This window comes from Nelusetta ayraudi, unplaced genomic scaffold, assembly GCF_046127955.1.
Source record: "Nelusetta ayraudi isolate G7.1 ecotype Tasmania unplaced genomic scaffold, CSIRO-AGI_Nayr_v1 ptg000114l, whole genome shotgun sequence".
NCBI lineage: Eukaryota > Metazoa > Chordata > Actinopteri > Tetraodontiformes > Monacanthidae > Nelusetta > Nelusetta ayraudi.
Window position 1 is genome coordinate 1,148,728 of NW_027466164.1, and position 17,004 is coordinate 1,165,731.

The 17,004-nt window shown below is 46.0% G+C and overlaps 2 protein-coding genes across 13 annotated transcripts in view; one reads left to right on the plus strand and one right to left on the minus strand.

Annotated features, from left to right (window-relative positions):
- nid2a (nidogen 2a (osteonidogen)) overlaps positions 1 to 10,202 on the plus strand; it is a 45,490-nt gene extending 35,288 nt beyond the window's left edge. For all 12 annotated transcript variants that reach the window (XM_076049338.1, XM_076049340.1, XM_076049341.1 and 9 more), the window contains 9 exons: positions 1,994 to 2,123; positions 2,474 to 2,574; positions 2,689 to 2,861; positions 3,669 to 3,798; positions 3,926 to 4,097; positions 6,055 to 6,212; positions 6,876 to 6,999; positions 7,098 to 7,211; positions 9,833 to 10,202. In XM_076049338.1, coding sequence (XP_075905453.1) covers positions 1,994 to 2,123; positions 2,474 to 2,574; positions 2,689 to 2,861; positions 3,669 to 3,798; positions 3,926 to 4,097; positions 6,055 to 6,212; positions 6,876 to 6,999; positions 7,098 to 7,209 — 1,100 coding nt within the window. In that variant the 3' untranslated portion in view covers positions 7,210 to 7,211; positions 9,833 to 10,202. The remainder of the gene's footprint in view (positions 1 to 1,993; positions 2,124 to 2,473; positions 2,575 to 2,688; positions 2,862 to 3,668; positions 3,799 to 3,925; positions 4,098 to 6,054; positions 6,213 to 6,875; positions 7,000 to 7,097; positions 7,212 to 9,832) is intronic.
- Positions 10,203 to 11,311: 1,109 nt separating this feature from the next.
- LOC142903651 (pregnancy-specific beta-1-glycoprotein 3-like) lies at positions 11,312 to 16,307 on the minus strand. Its single transcript, XM_076049418.1, has 10 exons — positions 15,986 to 16,307; positions 14,985 to 15,134; positions 14,724 to 14,852; positions 14,480 to 14,640; positions 13,924 to 14,020; positions 13,739 to 13,828; positions 13,615 to 13,635; positions 13,496 to 13,516; positions 13,021 to 13,047; positions 11,312 to 12,905 (listed from the first exon to the last, which is right to left on the minus strand). The coding sequence occupies exons 1-10, from the start codon at positions 16,050 to 16,052 to the stop codon at positions 12,835 to 12,837; spliced, it is 834 nt and encodes a 277-aa protein (XP_075905533.1). The 5' UTR covers positions 16,053 to 16,307; the 3' UTR covers positions 11,312 to 12,834.
- Positions 16,308 to 17,004: the final 697 nt, after the last annotated feature.

A 17,004-nucleotide genomic window follows, 5' to 3' on the forward strand; every position in this document is an offset into this window, starting at 1 on the left:
GCAGACAGACGCGACTTCATTATTGTCCCGACATGAAAAGTCGTAACAGCCTTTGAACAGCAAAAAAAAAACTGAAGGCACTCCAATGGGTGCGGTTAGTGCCCATATAGTTAATTATTCTTTATAAAAAATGTTAAAAGGACGTAATGATGCTCCTGTTTTTGTTTTTTCTAAATCTTTGTCCCCTCTCTTCTCACATCCTAACGTAAACACAGACGGTTAATGTACTTTTTGTGCTGTAAATTCCATTCGCGATTGTCATAAACATCCAAAGTGGTGGCGCCGTTGCCAGGATACCGCAGGCAAAACACAAAGAGACACACAAACTGCGTTCGCCTTTGTCGAAGTTGAGACTTTTTCTTTACACGTAACCTTCTTTAGGTTTTTTGGTTCTGCCTTTTAAGGGATTCTCCAGCGATGAGGAAGAAACGGAACTCTCCTGCGTTTAAAGTTCCCTGTCCCCGATTTAAATCACGAGTTGAGACCCAAAGCTAAATTTGTGCGGGGCACAACTGCATAATTTTACAATTTCAGTCGCCTGCACACATCAAATTTAGCCTTCAGCCGTGATGCAAACGCTCCCTAGTGAATCGTACTCTGCCCTGCAATATCCTCGCACAAAACAATATGTTTATGTGGTTTACGCAAGCTGTGCAACTGCTAATCACCGAGAATGAAAGTCCGCTCCGGGACTCGATCTTGCCCTTCACTTCAGAGACATAACTGTAAATTTAGTCGGACACGCAGCCAAAACACACGTTGAAACCAAGTGATTTGTAGGATTGTACCTCTGGCTGCGCTCGCCTCCGCAGCGTTCAATCCTGGTGGGAAAAAAACTTCCCCGAAGGCATCCGTCTAATTGTCGAGTGGATGTTTGCCTCCCGAATCTCTGATATGATCCTAATCTCCCCCCGTAGATTAGAGGCTGCGCCAAGCGAGAGGCCAACATAAACACGGGGCGAAAGCCTCGGAGGGCTTTTACAGCTCTTCTCTGAAGTGAGCTGAGGGAGGAGGGTTTGTGAAAACTATCCATGGGAGAAAATGAGCGACCTGTTGGGTCCAGGTTCCCCACAGAACGCTCCCTAAGTGTCTCCATCGGGCATGGAAGGTGACTGGGCAAAGATTTCAACACGTTCAGAGTGGAAGTGTTTGCTGATTTAGCCCGTTCACTGCAGCAGCCCATCAAACTGCATCATGTGACCTGCTAGTAGAGGGAAGCAAAATATGTTGTATTTTCATTTTGAAAAGGCCACCCAGTTTTCTTCCACACATGCACACACACACACACACACACACACACACACACATATACATATACATATATATGTATATATACTGTGTGTATATATACATATATATGTATATACATATACACACACACACACATACACACGTATTCATATATATGTGTATATATATATATATATATATATATATGTATATATACATACATATATACATATATATATATATATATGTACACACACATACTGTACTTACACACATACACTGCCAAAATAATGTATATACACATCAGGAGAAGAAAAACTGCAGAAAGAAATTACACAAATTTATTAAGTGATTAAAACGAGTTGCTGCACCTTTGGCCTCTACAAGTTTCTGTACGTATAAAACAATTGTACTATATACTATATACAAATTAAATATTTCTGCAAGTTTTTCTTTTCCTCATGTGTGTATACATTGTTTTGGCTGACTCTGTACATGTGATATTTATATTCCAGCACATGTATCTCACACAGCATCTGCAGCCCATCTCTTCACTCGCTGCCGCTTCCTGTTTATTCTCCATCAGCAGAGGATTTCCGGAGCCACCAGAAGTGCTCGCTAGGCCAAACGGAAGCCCATTGGTCACATGACCGCATTACATCCAGAGATCAGTTTATAAAAAACAGAGATGGAAGCTGCTGTTGAGACATCTCACCGCCGTTCGACTTCACACTAACAGTGTTGCGTACGTTTCCCTCTTCAGTCCCGGCCCCGCCCACCCAGCAGCCCGAGAGTGTGTGCGAGCGCTGGAGGAGCAGCCTGATGGAGCACTACGGAGGGAAGCCGGAGCCGCAGCAGTACCTGCCGCAGTGCGAGCCCGACGGCCAGTTCAGGTGAGACCCGCATGTGCCTTATTCCAGTTCAAGCCCAGTGTGGGCACTAAATGATACGACAGTTATGATTGGACCAGGCCAGAGGGGGGCAAACCTTTTAACTGGTGGGGTCACAATGGGTTCTAAAATGTGACAGAGGGGGCCGGAGCAGCAGCAGATGGATGGAGTGTTTTGGTGAGCCACCTCATAGGAGGAAAACAGAAATCATGGGATCTGTAATAATCATATGGTTTAATATAATTAAACCACATGTAATTACAAATTAACAGAAGCATTACAACAAACTCACTGGTCAAACTCAAGCAAAACTTTTCATGACGAGGGAATAACTTTGCGCGCCCGTGTCTCAGTCCGGTGCAGTGCTATGGAGAGACCACCTACTGCTGGTGCGTGGACCAGGACGGGCGCGAGGTTCCGGGCACCCGCTCTCACGACATCGTCAAACCCGCCTGTGAGTTTCTGCTCATTGACTTTGTGACATTTATTGATTTCCTTCCCGACTGTGGCTAAACCGCTTTTCTGTTTCTGTTTCTGTTTCTGTTTCTCTCACCCCCAATTCAATCAGGCCTCCCCTCTGTGGCCCCGCCCACAGTGCGGCCATTGCCCCGCCCTGACGTGACTCCGCCCCTTCGCTCCGACGTCTCGCTGCTCTACGCTCAGGGCCAGAAGATCGCAGCTCTGCCTCTCAACGGGACCAAGCTGAACACAGCTCAGGCTAGAACCCTGCTGACGCTACACGTAAGAGACATGATGTGTGTGCGTGTGTGTGTGTGTGTGTGTGTGTGTGTGTGTGTGTGTGTGTGTGTGTGTGACTCACTACGTTTGACACATGACACTCAAGAAAACCGAATTATTGCCTTAATCTGACGATGACTGGACAACTAAAGTGCATGTAAAAGCAGTAGCCCGACTAAAATTAGGACACCCAGATAATGCAATTGGAGTTCTGTGTGTGTTTGTGTATACACAAATGTACATATATTTCGAATGTATAGACACATCAGGAAAATGAAAACTGTATTTCAATACCAAATTAAGTGAAGTGACCTTTGGCCTCTACCGATACTAGAGGTGCTCAAAGTGGAGGCCACTGGCTTCCAGACATTTCTGTGTCCTTCTGTGTCTACTGCGAGGGTAACGTTTGGTACCTCAACACCTGTTGAAGCTGCATTGGTGAGGGTAGTGCCATCTGTTGGGTACATGTATAAAAGAACTCATACAAACCAAATATTTATGCGCGTTTTTGTTTTCCTGATGTGTGTAAACATTTTTTGGCTCACTCTGTATATATACATATATATATATATATATATATATATATATATATATATATGTATGTGTTTGTGTGTATACATGTATATGTTTGGGTTGTCAGGAAACATCAGTTCAACAAGATGCAACTGTTTTCAGCATGTTACAGTTGCACAGTTCGCTGTCGTTGGAGGATGTGCTGGGCTCGGGTCACATGACCTTGATGCGACAACCCCGGTGTCCCCCCCTGGCGACAACAAGCACTAAAACATCTTATTGTGGCGGTGTTTCCAGGGCTCCATCGTGGTGGGCATCGCCTTCGACTGCCAGGAGAACCGAGTGTACTGGACCGACCTGTCCGCCAGGACCATCAGCAGAGCCTCGCTGGCACCCGGAGCCGAGCCCGAGACCCTCATCAGCACAAGTGCACAAGACGCCCCTTCCTCCCCCATAGCAGCCCACCTGCTCACATCGCAAAACCACTGATCTCCACGTTCCTTTCTCCTCCCACCTCCCCTCCCCTCCCCCGCCCCCCGCCCCCCGCCGTGCAGATCTGGTCAGCCCCGAGGGTCTGGCCGTGGACGTGAAGCGGCGGCTGATGTTCTGGGTGGACTCCAACCCCGACGTGATCGAGAGCTCCAACCTGGACGGCAGCGGCAGGCGCACGCTCTTCGACACGGAGCTGGTCAACCCGCGGGCCATCATCGTGGTCTCCTCCACCGGGTGAGAAGAAAGAAGCCCCTCCGCCTCCCTCGCGCCGCTTAAACCCTGGGAACGAGGGGCCGTCTTCTTCCTCCAAAAGTCTGAGTTTAGTCTGAGGTTGCAAACACGTCCACATCTGCCAGCAGGAACGCAAACAAGCACCCACACACACATAGAAACGCGCGCGTACTGGACGACAAAGTCCATCAGCAGGAAAACCCTGCACGTGAAGTTGGCCGACCCAAGGGGGGCTGGGCTTCCAGGGCGGGGCCACAGATTGGCCTCTGGAGGAACTTTGAAGCATTTAGTTTTTTGTCTCGTGGCGCCGTGGCACAAAGGGGACGCGCAAGACTTTGCAACGCTCTTCATCCTGCCGAGTGTCACACAGCGCCGTCGTCGTCGCTCGGCGCTCTCCAGGAATCACATCTGCTTTTCATCGCCGCAACTAATCACATAATGGCCAGGTATGCGTGCGTCTGCTTTCCTCGTGTGCGTAATTGCGCGTCGACGAACGGAATGATGAAATGATGAAAACCGTAAAACGCCAGACGAGGAACGCGCTCGGGTTTATTTTCTGAGCAGAGGCCAAGAGCCGTAGCGATAATTGCTACCTCACGACGGGCTACGCTTATGGTTAGACGCACACAGTGTGATATTTTTTTTGCTTGTTTGTCTTAGCCTGCACATCGCACACGCACGCACACACACACACACACACACACCTCTCTGCACAATGTTCATTCATCAGCCAGACTCGCCGACACACGCGTAAAAAAACCGCGCAGGCTGATTGCTCATGTGGTATGTGTTACCTGCCCTCAACCCCTCCACACACACACCACACACGTGTGCACCATGGCCTGCAGATCAATCAATCAATCAACCTTTATTTGCACAGCGCTAAATCACAACTAAAAGACGTCTCAAAGCGCTTTGTACAAAACCCTCCAGAACAGCAGGGGGCAGCAGTTGCCAGGAAAACCTCCCCTGTCGGAAGAAACCTGGAGCAGATCCAGACTCCTGGGGGCGCTCAACTGCTTTGACCGGTTGAGTTGAGAAGGAAATACAATGTGTAGAGAGGGAGAAAGAGAGAGACGTAGCCAGTGAGTTGCAGGGTGAACAACAAAGATCTCACTATATATATTTAGATATACATAGATAAAATAAATGAATAAAATAATAATTCAAATCCAGAAATGAAGAAGGACATGCATAAGTGTATGACACATATAAATGTCAAAATGTAGATCAGCGGTGGGTTTTGACTGCTGGGCCACAGTGGGTTGTAAACATGTTGCTCTAATGTCACCAAAGCAAAGTTACAACAAAATCCGTGTCTTTGAAGCCCCACTATATTGAGCTCTTTTTTTGAAACGACTCAGAAAACACTGAAAACATGGAGGAAATGAATACATATTTATATATATATATATATATATATATATATATATATATATGTATATATAAAACTATTAATATAATTTCTTCAAGTTCATTGGATGGTGATCAAAAAGCTTTAAAGGGCCACATCTGGCCCCCAGGCCTTAGTTTGCCCACACCTGATGTAGATATGTATTATTAATATCATTGTGTAGTTATTATACATTGAGTTGTTCTACATTTAAATAGACCTAAATGTACAGTAACGGGCTGCTTTTAGCTGCAACGTGTTCTGCATCCACAGATGACAGAGACGAAAAATAGCAGGACGGCATCCTGACGACACACACACACACACACACACACACACACACACATACACACACTCACGTTACAGTCCTGCCGATTGTCCAAAAAGTTGGAAACGGCCAACAATGGTGGTCAGTTCAAAATTGTACAGCGGTGGGAGCAGCTGGGCAGGGCGGGGGTCAAAGGTCACACCTCGCCCGTGACCTTCGTCATTAGCTACTCCCTGTGTGTGTGTGTGTGTGTGTGTGTGTGTGTATGCCTGCTCAATGTGCACTGTGTGTCCCTGCAGCACCCTCTACTGGACGGACTGGAACCGGGAGGCCCCGAAGATCGAGAGCTCAACGGTGGACGGCCAGAACCGGCGCGTGATCGTGTCCGACGGCATCGGCCTGCCCAACGCCCTCACCTACGACCACTCCATGGGCCAGGTGTGCTGGGCCGACGCAGGTGAACATCCCCTCATCTGGTGCTTTCTGTTTGTTTTGTTTTTGTTTGTTCCATCTCATTTCTACAGAACACGCGGAAAGAAAACACAGGGCTCAATTTTCACGTTTTAACGTGAAACTATCACGATATTTCGTGAAACTTTCACTTTTTACCGTGATACTTTTCATTTTATAACGTCAAACTGTCACATTATTTTGTGTAACTTTCCCATTAAAACGTGAAAATTGTCACATTAAAACATGAAAGTTATATTTATTTTCAATTTAATGTAAATAATTTGTTAAAAAAACAACAACAAAAAAACAACAACAACAACACAATTGTCCATATAGATGTAAATAATTTTCCTTGATTTCTTACTAAATAGTTCATCATTCATTCATTCGTCTTCCATACCCACTTCTTCCCGAGCTCAGGGTCTCTATAAATAGTTTATAGTATTGATTGTTTTTTCTTTTTATTTCATATAACTTTTTTTCTGCATTGCACTACATGTTGCTGTCATGATGCATATTTTACCAATGTGGGGTCACTAAAGGCATTCTAATTCTAATTCTAAAAATGTTTTGTTTTGTTTTTCTTTGATAAAAAGGCTAAATACTTTCTCTTGTTCTCTCTCTCTCACTCTCTGTGTGTGTGTGTGTGTGTGTGTGTGTGCGACAGGTACAAAGCGCCTGGAGTGCGTGTCCCCGGATGGCTCGGGCCGCAGGTTGATCCACGCGGCCCTCAACTACCCCTTCAGCATGGTCTACTACCGCAGCCACTTCTACTACTCCGACTGGAGGAGGTACCCCATCCTCGCCGCGGCCCCTTTTTGTGCCGCTCGCCATATGTTTCTCTCCCCCCACCTCGGCCCCCTGATAAACCAACCGCCTGGCCTTGCAGGGACGGAGTGATTGTGGTGAGCAAGGAGAGCAGCCAGTTCACCGACGAGTACCTGCCGGAGCAACGCTCCCACCTGTACGGCATCGCCATCGCAGCCAGCCGCTGTCTATAAAGGTGACAACTGACTCAGAGACTCAGAGGTTTGAAGATTCACATTTGTCAACATGTCAAGTTACACGTCAGTGAAATGTTGGTGACTGTGCATTAGGAGAAGGAGGGAAAAAAGAATTTCAAAAGTGCCAAGTTAAATATGAGTTTGACAAAAATAGAACATTAGAAAAGATTAAAAAGTGGCAGGTACAGTGTTGGAAGTGTTGTGCAATGCAATTTAATATGATGTAATATGATATAACGAGCTGCAAACAGTGGCATGCAAAATATGAAACTATAGCATTGTAATATAATAGTAATAATAAATATTATCGGTAAAGTAATAACAGTAATAATAGTAGTAGTAATAATAATAATGCAGCAAAATGTAATGTCATAAGCAATATAAGATAATTAGTTATATGATTTATGAAATATAAAATATAATCCATCCATTTTCAATACCCACTTTTTCTCCGACTCAGGGTTGGGTTAATATATCACATACTATTGAATGGAATTTAATATAAGACAGTATAGCATAGTAACTATATATGAACTCTATATGTAGTGTGGAGGAAAACAGGCTGGGTGTTGGTTTGACGAGCATGCACACACACACACACGTATACACACACACACACACACACACACACACACACACACACACACACACTTTCTTTGAAGGCTCTCTCTGATGGGTAATTATGGCCTTTTAGTAATCGCAGCCACACACACACAGTGCGTCAGCCGGTGAGCTCACCGCTCGGAGCTCAGTGATATCATCACATCAGTCGGCTCCTGCCAGATGTCTTCCCTCCACCCCCGCCCCAACACCTCCCCCCTCCCGTTATGGAGGGGGAGGGGAGGAGGGGAACACCTGAACGCTGCCTTCAGGTCGCAGGAAAAAAACGCGGGACACGCGTTTTGCACCACGGGGTGCTTCTTGGCAGCGCACCACACGTAATAATTACTGCACTCAACAAGTTCAATAAACCTAAAGATCCCATATTATACCAATAATTATATATTATACCAACATCTTTCTTTTATTCCATCTTTATTGTTCTTGCCAGACTGCGGCTCAACCCCTAAACTCCATAGATCTCCTGGAAACTGCACGTTTTGCCCTCTGTTTCCAGTTTTGTGCAGGAACGCTCGTCTGTTGTTTTTCACTTGTCGGGGAGGGGTGTCCCCGCCCTTTGTGACATCACAGAAATGATGCTCTCCAGCAGTGGAAAGGGCAGATTGGTCCCATGTGGTTCCAGCTGCTGAGGGAAGTTCAAAAGTTCAAAGTTCAAGTTTAATAAAAAAGCGGCAAGTGGCAGCTAAATATAAGTTTCACAAATATACAAATATTGATAAATACAAAATTAAAAGTTACAAAGATGTGTTCAACTTGAGCGACATTCAACAACAACCTGCAAACCATTTCAGACGGAAATGAACAACAACAAAAAACAATCCCCAACAACACTCGTGCACACACACACACACACACACACGCACGCACGCACATACACACACACACACACACACACACACACACACACACACACACACACACAGAATTTAAATGCATCTTCCGCAATTTAGGAACTTTGTCACTTATCCCTTCTTTTACACACCTCCACCTGTGTGTGTGTGTGTGTGTGTGTGTGTGTGTGTGTGTGTGTGTGTGTGTGTGTGTGTGTGTGTGCGTGTGTGTGTGTGTGTGTGTTTCTGCACCAGCAGACCAAAGGGGAAGAATGATCACACAGCTGCGCCGCTCCAACCCTCTTACCTGTATTTTGTGTTTTCATGTGTGATTTTTCTCTTCCTTCACGTTTGAAGGGGAGCCCTTCAAACGTGAAGGGGCCACCCCCACGCACGCCCACCCCAGCCCCCCCCGACCTTTCTGAGTACAAAGTAGTCCCTCTAAACACGGGATAATCCCCCCCCAAAAGTGGCACCTGTGGCTCAGGCGTCGTCGTCGCTCGTCTCGTCGTTACGCGCATCTGTGTGTGTGTGTGTGTGTGTGTGTGTGTGTGTGTGTGCATGTTCGGTGTGGAGTGGTGGGTGTTTGGGGGGGCTGCAAACACTGTCACGTCTGCTGCGCGTCCTCCCGACACTCTGGCCAACTGCCAAAATAACAGGAGGGTTGTAATTGTGAGCACGATGACAGACAGACGGCTCTGAAACACACTGGTCCTCCGGAGCTGAACAGCTGTTCTTGTTGAACACGCAACTGACACACACACACACACACACACACACACACAGCTGGCGAAACCCCTCAGCTGACGCAAAGCTGTAAAGTCGGGGGGGCTTTGTTGGCGATGGAAGGTGCGTTTGTTCTGTCATCAGGTCGCACCGCAGCTTTTCATCCCGTCACGCTGGAACTCACACAGGACGCTTCTCTCTCCCTCCCTCTCTCTCTCTCTCTCTCTCTCTCTCTCTCTCTCCCTCTCTCCCTCTCTCTCTCTCTCTCTCTCTCCCTCTCTCCCTCTCTCTCTCTCTCTCTCCCTCTCTCTCTCTCTCTCCCTCTCTCTCTCTCTCTCCCTCTCTCTCTCTCTCTCTCTCTCCCTCTCTCTCTCTCTCTCTCTCCCTCTCTCCCTCTCTCTCTCTCTCTCTCTCTCTCTCTCTCTCTCTTCTGGTGCACCCAGGGGAACCCACCGCCACGGCCATAACCACCGCCACCGCCAGCGCCGGTGACCATGACAAGGGGGGGCCAGCAGCCCGTGGGGGTCCTTCATTGGTGCTACAGTCCTGGGGAGGTGGAGGAGGAGGAGCCCCCACCACCACCCCCTCCCCGGGTGTGAAGAAAGGACAATTCACAAGGCCTCAAACCTCTCCCAACCCCCTTAAACCCTCCAGCAGGAAACCCCGCCTTAAAAGTGTAACCCCTCCCCCCAAATTTTAATGTTTTGTAAATTTGTTTTATACCTCATTTTTATTTTGTCGTTTTTTTTCTACTGTATTTTTGTACACAAGTTTTCTTTATTATTGATTAAAGATACAGAACGAGGAAATCCATTTTTTTCCCTAAGTGTTGTAATTCTGCATTTTCTCCAACTTCAAGTGTTGGAGAAACAAAGAGCTTTGCAAGTGGATACGTGTGTGTGTGTTGAGTCACGTGACGTCTGGTTTATTGATTGATTGTGTGTTCATCTTTAATATAAATATAAACAAAAAAGAGTTCCCACAGAACACACGTGGCCAACTTGCAGAACTTATTGCGACCTTTTTCAAGCAAAAGTTAGTGGCAACACAGGAAGCTATCTTAAATAATCACTTTCCCACACGTCTGAGTATAAAGAACTTAAATATTAAATATCAACAATATCAGAATACAATTGGTGGAAACGCATCAAAATATAAATATAAAGTACAATGAATGAATATAATAAATACTAAGTTATCGTGACTGGATACATTAGGTCCTAATAAATGTTAATGGCTAATGATCACAGTCCAAAAAAAACCCAAATAAATACAACAGATACAGGACATAGCCAAAATAAGAAAATAGAAGAAAGAGGAACTTGCTATAAAAATATCTGAAACAGTCTGGAAAAACCAAGCAGCTTCCTGTGTTGGCACAAACATTTGCTTGAAAAGGGTCTAGTACCAAAACGTCGCAATAAATTCTGCAGGTTGGCGTGCGGAAATTATTTTTTGTTTAATTTGGACTTAATTTTTAAATATAAATATGAAATTTGAACACAACCTAAAGATGTGAACAGGGCGAAAATGCCTTACATGGCTTCCTCGGCACAATAATTCACGTGCAAATCAGTCAAAAGTCTGACCTTTCAAAATAAAGTTGACTCTACTTGTCAACACACCAACAAACTTGTCGTCATACACCATATAAATCATTTGCGTGAATGGTGTGTGTGTGTGTGTGTGTGTTTGGGGGGTTGTAAAGATGAAAAACGCTCCCTGGCTCTGGACCATTCTGGAGTATTGCGCTGGATCCCAGTCCAGACAGCAGATGAGGGCGATGTGTCGCCACCTTCAGCACAGGTAAAGTATCGCAGCCTCGTCGCTACAACGTGCACTTCAAAGTGACGCTGAGCTCTTCATCCGGTCGGTAATTAATCTGTCCCAGTGACTCCGTAATCTGTCATTCATATTCCCAGAAAATGTCATCCACTTTAATATTGAACTACACAACTACAATAAATAATATGTGTCCCGGTATTACTTTGAACAAAGACGTTTTTCTAATGTAAGGAGTAGAAAGTATACATATTTGTGTACAAACGCACGGAGTAAAAGTAAAAGGCTGAAAAAAAAAAAAAGAAAATACTCAAGTTAAGTACAGACGCCTTAAAAATCGACTTTATTACCGACTCAAAGTACTTGTCTTTGTTACTTCCCAATGTGCTGCTTACTACTGACACCTGCTGTTGACACCAGGATGCATTTCAAAACTCCTGACTGATGAGTGTGTTGTGTGTCCAGGTGGAATGCGGCACGCGTGCCCATGAAGGGGTCTCCCCTCCATCCAACTGACACGCCGCCGCTGCACAATCAGCTGCACAATCCACCAGCACATGGAAAAGATGTGAGTTTATTGGTGAGAAAGTCATCGTGAGAAAAACAGTGACATTCACCCTTCAATCCGAGAAGGTTTAGAGTCGTGTTACGTCGTCTTAGCAAAAAACCTGCAACATACTAGATATTAAATACTAAACTGTAGTGTAGTCAACGGTTGGAAGGAGTGCACATAAAAAAACTAAGAAAACAAAAAAAACCTTTGTGTTATTATAACAGCTTACAACAGCTTACAATATCAACAGTTGCTGCCACCTCCTCTCTCACCGCAGCACAGTGTGCATTAAACTTCTTTTTCAAGTCTCCCGCTGAAATTCCGATGAACTCATTCTAAATATGTGAAGAGGCAAATTATTTTTACACACTGCGGTCTTTGCTGTGTTGAACGTTGAGTCTTTTCCTAATGTAAATACGTCTTTAATCTAACAAAGGACATTTTTAAGACTTGAAATTATACTTTTCTCATCAGGGACTCTAGGGGGCAGCGTCAGCAGCTGACTGGTGGTGCGTTCAATGACCCCCAGGGAGTGGAGTAGGGAGAGGGGTCAGTGTCTAAAAAAAAAAAAAAGTGGGGCGGGAAAAGTGAGTTTTGCGTAACGTGCAGAACGACTGTGATCTCTGGCGTTTTCGTTTCGAACCCAGGATCACTGACACTGGAAATCAGAAGCAGGAAAAACACAACTTGTCAAACGAGTGGGACGAGATTCGCAGCGAGGTGCTGGATTGTCTTCTCCACTGAGCTGCGGCTCAGCAGCTGCAACAAAGATTTGCCTGTTTCCCCCCCCAAAAAAAACAAACAACAGCCAGCACTGTCTGCTCCCTCCCTCCACAGCTCCTCCTCCTCCCCCTTCTCTTCCTCCTCCCACTAGTCAAGCCAGTTTTTCCTTTCCCTCTCCGAGGCCGCAGGGCAAACGGCTCTTCCAATCGTACTCGCAAAATGGCAGGAAGAAGGTAGCTTCCCCCTCCTTCCTGCCATTGTCTCGCGGGTTGCCAGGTTCATCCCGAGCGTGCGACTCCTCCCTCCTCCTCCTCCTCCTCCTCAAAGAAGAAGAAGAGGCCTCGCACACCTGAGTGGGTGATGAAGAGTTGGGCAGCCGGCGACGTCCTAGAGCTTTGGCTGGCTCAGCTCCTCTGCCTCCTCCGGAGAGGCTCCGTCTGATTGGTCCACTCTTCGCTCTGGACAACAAGGTGCAGTCGGGGGCATTTTAGCATCTGCCCTCTCACCCCCCGACCCAGAAAGATGAAGTGGTGAGCCGAGCCGAGCCGAACCGAGCCGGCCCTTCAAACTTACCTTCTCCCTCCTCCTTCCTCCAGAAGTCTGTTGGGGCAGATGGAGGCAGGATTTGTTCAGATTCAAGATTGTTTACTTGGTGGTCCCAACACTGGGATTGAAGAACACTCAAAAAAATAAAGTACTTCTCCCACGAACATGGGCAACCTCAGGGAATAGTGGGTGGGTGGGTTTAGTGGGAAATTTGAAGGAAAAAAAAAAAAAGGGAAGCACCGGATTGTATCTTACACGTGTCTTTCATGTATGTAATTCTTGTTTCTGTTGCCGATGCTCAATAAATATATTTGAAAAAAATAAAAAAATAATAAATAAAATACTAAGATTAAAACACTCGGGCCAATAAATTAAAAAAAAACACTCGGAAGAGTAAAAAAAAGAACACTGTGTGCAACGACAAAAAACCTTTCAATGTGCAAATGAATCGGAACTTTAAGATGTTTCGTTAAAATCAACCGTGTGGTGTTCAGAGTCTGACCTGCTGTCCATGGGAAGGATTCTGCAGGGGGGGGGGGGCAGAAAGGAGAGTGAATGATCAGGGTTTAAACATTTAACATTACCCAGCATTCCATGCACGGAACCAACGGCTTATCTCACCTTTTTCATAGAACCACATCCCTGGAGGAGAAGACAAGGAGAGGAAACAATGTTGAGATGTTTTTTTTTTTATGGTCCAATATGTATTGTGGGGGAGTGAGGGAGGGGGGGGGGGCACGCTCACCTGCCTTCCACCTGTGGAAGAGGACCAGCACCAGCGAGCAGGCCAGCAGGGAGATGAAGACGGTGAGGCCCACTGAGATCTTGGGACCGTCTGGAGGTGGAGGAGCACAAACAGGGCTGATCACGGCCAGTCGGTGTGTGCATGTGTGTGTGTGTAGACTCAGACTCTGCGATGGCATAAAGCACCTTGATTGACGCTGATTAACGGGTTGGTGAGGGGCGCGCTCCTCTCTAGGCTCACAGGGTTCTTCAGGTCACAGGTGAAAACACGGAACCTGCTTTCCTGCCAAGGAATGAAAACCAGGTGATTTGTTTAAAAATGTATTCTTTTATTTTGTTTTTACACTTAACCTTTGAATAATCTTTGTTATTTAATCGTCCGAGCAGCACGGATCGCTCGCAATTCAATCTCTCAACAAGCTGCTGCAGCAGTTTGTTTTTTGTGTTTTTATAAGTGGATCAAGAAACCAGTCGATTCCCCTTTTTTGGTTTGATGAGACAAGGAAGTGACTAATGCAGACGTGGGAGAACTATGCAGCCAGTTTAGCCTTTTGATTTGTTTGATCACCCCTGGTCTGAACATTTATTCAAAATTTAGAAAAGCAATTAAAATGTTGTCAAATGTAATTATTTACATTACTTTAATAAATCAATTGAAAGTTGAAGATCGACTCCTGTAATACCACTGTGACTTGTAAATGTGACATTAATTATTCTCCAAGTTATTCTCCAGCAGCAGCACCTTGGTGATGTGCAGCTCCACGCTGGTCCCGTTGGGCAGCTCCGTCTCCCCCGACCTCCAGGTGTAGGTCACCGGCGTGGCCCCGCTGGTGTCGGCGTCGCAGGTCAGCACGCAGCTCTCGTCGTCGCACACGTGGGAGACGCTGGGGACGGGGACGCCAGCTGCCGAGGAGAGACAGCGTGACGCAGCGGGAAGTGCGGAGGGGAGGGGCGCGACGTGAAGTGAAGCCAGCCGTACGACTCACCGATGACCACCAGGGCCACTCTGCCGCAGTCCACGTCTTCGTTGACGGACACCGAGTAGTTAGCGCTGTGCTCCGGAGTCAGCCGAGCGATGGTGAAGGCCGCGGTGGTGACGTTCAGGACGGATTGATCTGGAAAGAAAACACGGACGGATGGATGACGTGGTGAACTCGGCTGAGCCTAGTCGGGCACCTCAGCTCACCTTTTTTCTCTCTTTTCCCTCCCCCTTTTTTTTCTTCTATCTCTCGCTCACCTGGGCTCACCTTTGTAGTGCCGGTAGTAGTCGATGTCGTTGCCGTCCCACTGGGCGGCGATGTGGGAGCCCTCCTTCCAGGTGATGCTGGAGACGCTTGAGGGAAGAAAGCGCGGCAGAAGGAGGACGTCGTCGCCCACTTTCTTGTACAGTGCGTCCTCTGCAAAGTCACCAGGAACACATCAGACTGTCACATGCTGGCTAGCAAAGTCTTACAACAAAGCACCCCCTAGTGCAGGGGAGGGCAAACTGTTTGACTGGTGGGGCCACAATGGGTTGTAAAATGTGCCAGAGGGGGGTAGCGGAGCAGCAGCAGATGGATGGAGTGTTTTGGTGAGACACCTCATAGGAGGAAAAATGGCCCCCGAGCCGTAGTTTGCCCACGCCTGGTCTAGTGAACTCAAAACTAACCTGACTTGATTACTTGAGCACAATATTTAGTTTGTCATTTTCATTTAAACGTTTTGTCAAAATGTTTAAACCTGATGTCGTTGAAAAGGTTGAACAGATACAATCATTAGCCTCAGAATTTATAGGCGATTTACTGAGTGATTTAAAAAAAAAAAAAAAGAAAGAAAGAAAATCTGTATGTTCTGTACATCATGGCTCATATACTAATAGTAAAAAAAAATATATATATATACATCAGTAATAGTAAGATTATTTCAAACTTTTTTGACATAACATATTCTCCCACAAAGCTCCGCAATTTTGCCTCTTGCGCTTTCATTTTCCAACCAACCAACTGGTTCCTTAGTTTTCCTACTACACTCTGAATCTACTCGCCATGCACTCGCACGGGCCGCGTCTATTCGCTGGATATCTGGCAGCCCTCAAGAGGCTTGCTGAAAGGGACAAATACATTGGGGACGAGGGGAGGAGCACATGCATGCATTTTGAACATAGCAGGAATGGGGGGGGGAAACAGGCTGAAAACCAGAACTTAGAATCACGAACATCCGCCAGAGGAAAAGTTTTGGAAGTGTGAGTGGACGGTCGGGTGTGATTTACCGGAGCGGACGGAGAGAGCAGCCAGCAGCGCCCACGCCCATCGCAGCAGCAGCAGCGACGTCCTCATCTCCACTCAGCCGCTCTGAAGCGCCTCGGAACGAGGGGAAACGCCCCACAGTGTTCCCTCCGTCCACCACCACCACCTCCGACAAACCGACGGGTCAGCTGTTGGATGGCGCTGATTCAATGTTGCCACGACCTTCGCTGCGACTGTGTGCGGCCGAGCTGCTCATAGAAAGTGGAAGAAGTTGAAGCCTAACGTGTCTGTCTGTCTATCTGTCCGTCCGCCCGGTCCGCCTGTGCGTGTCTGTTCGAGGCATTACGGTAACACTTTAAAAAGTGGAAGAAGTTGAAGCCTAACGTGTCTGTCTGTCTGTCTGTCCGTCCGTCCGCCCGGTCCGCCTGTGCGTGTCTGTTCGAGGCATTACGGTAACACTTTAAAACCAAGAGTTTCGCAATAAAAGCCAAAGCCGCCTTCTTCAAACCACGGCTGCCTCCAGTGCTGTCAGTCTAACCTTGACCAATGAGAAAAGGATATTAACAAATATCCTTGAAATATATATGAAATATATATTTCCAAAATACATACCTCATCATATTCCATTGTGTATATCTAATATCATATTGACTCAAAGCACAGGACATTATTAAAGACTTTATTATTATTATTATTGAGTGAGTTATCATTAACGTGTATCCAGTGTTTAGTGCAACCGGAAATCATCCACGCATTGGGATACGCACTTCCAATTAGTAATTTGTGATTATTTTCGGATTAAAAGTTTTATAATAGTAAAATTGTATGCATGATATCCATAAATGAACATATAAAAATGTACAAATCATACGGCAGCGATATTACATATGAAATATTAATACATAATTATTTAATTGTTTGTTTTACTTCGGGTTTATCACTGGAACAAAACAGTTTCCATTTAAAAAAAAAAACAAAACATGAAAAACAATTGAGAGTGTATAAATTTCATAAACAGGGGTTTTAATAGAGGCTACAAATT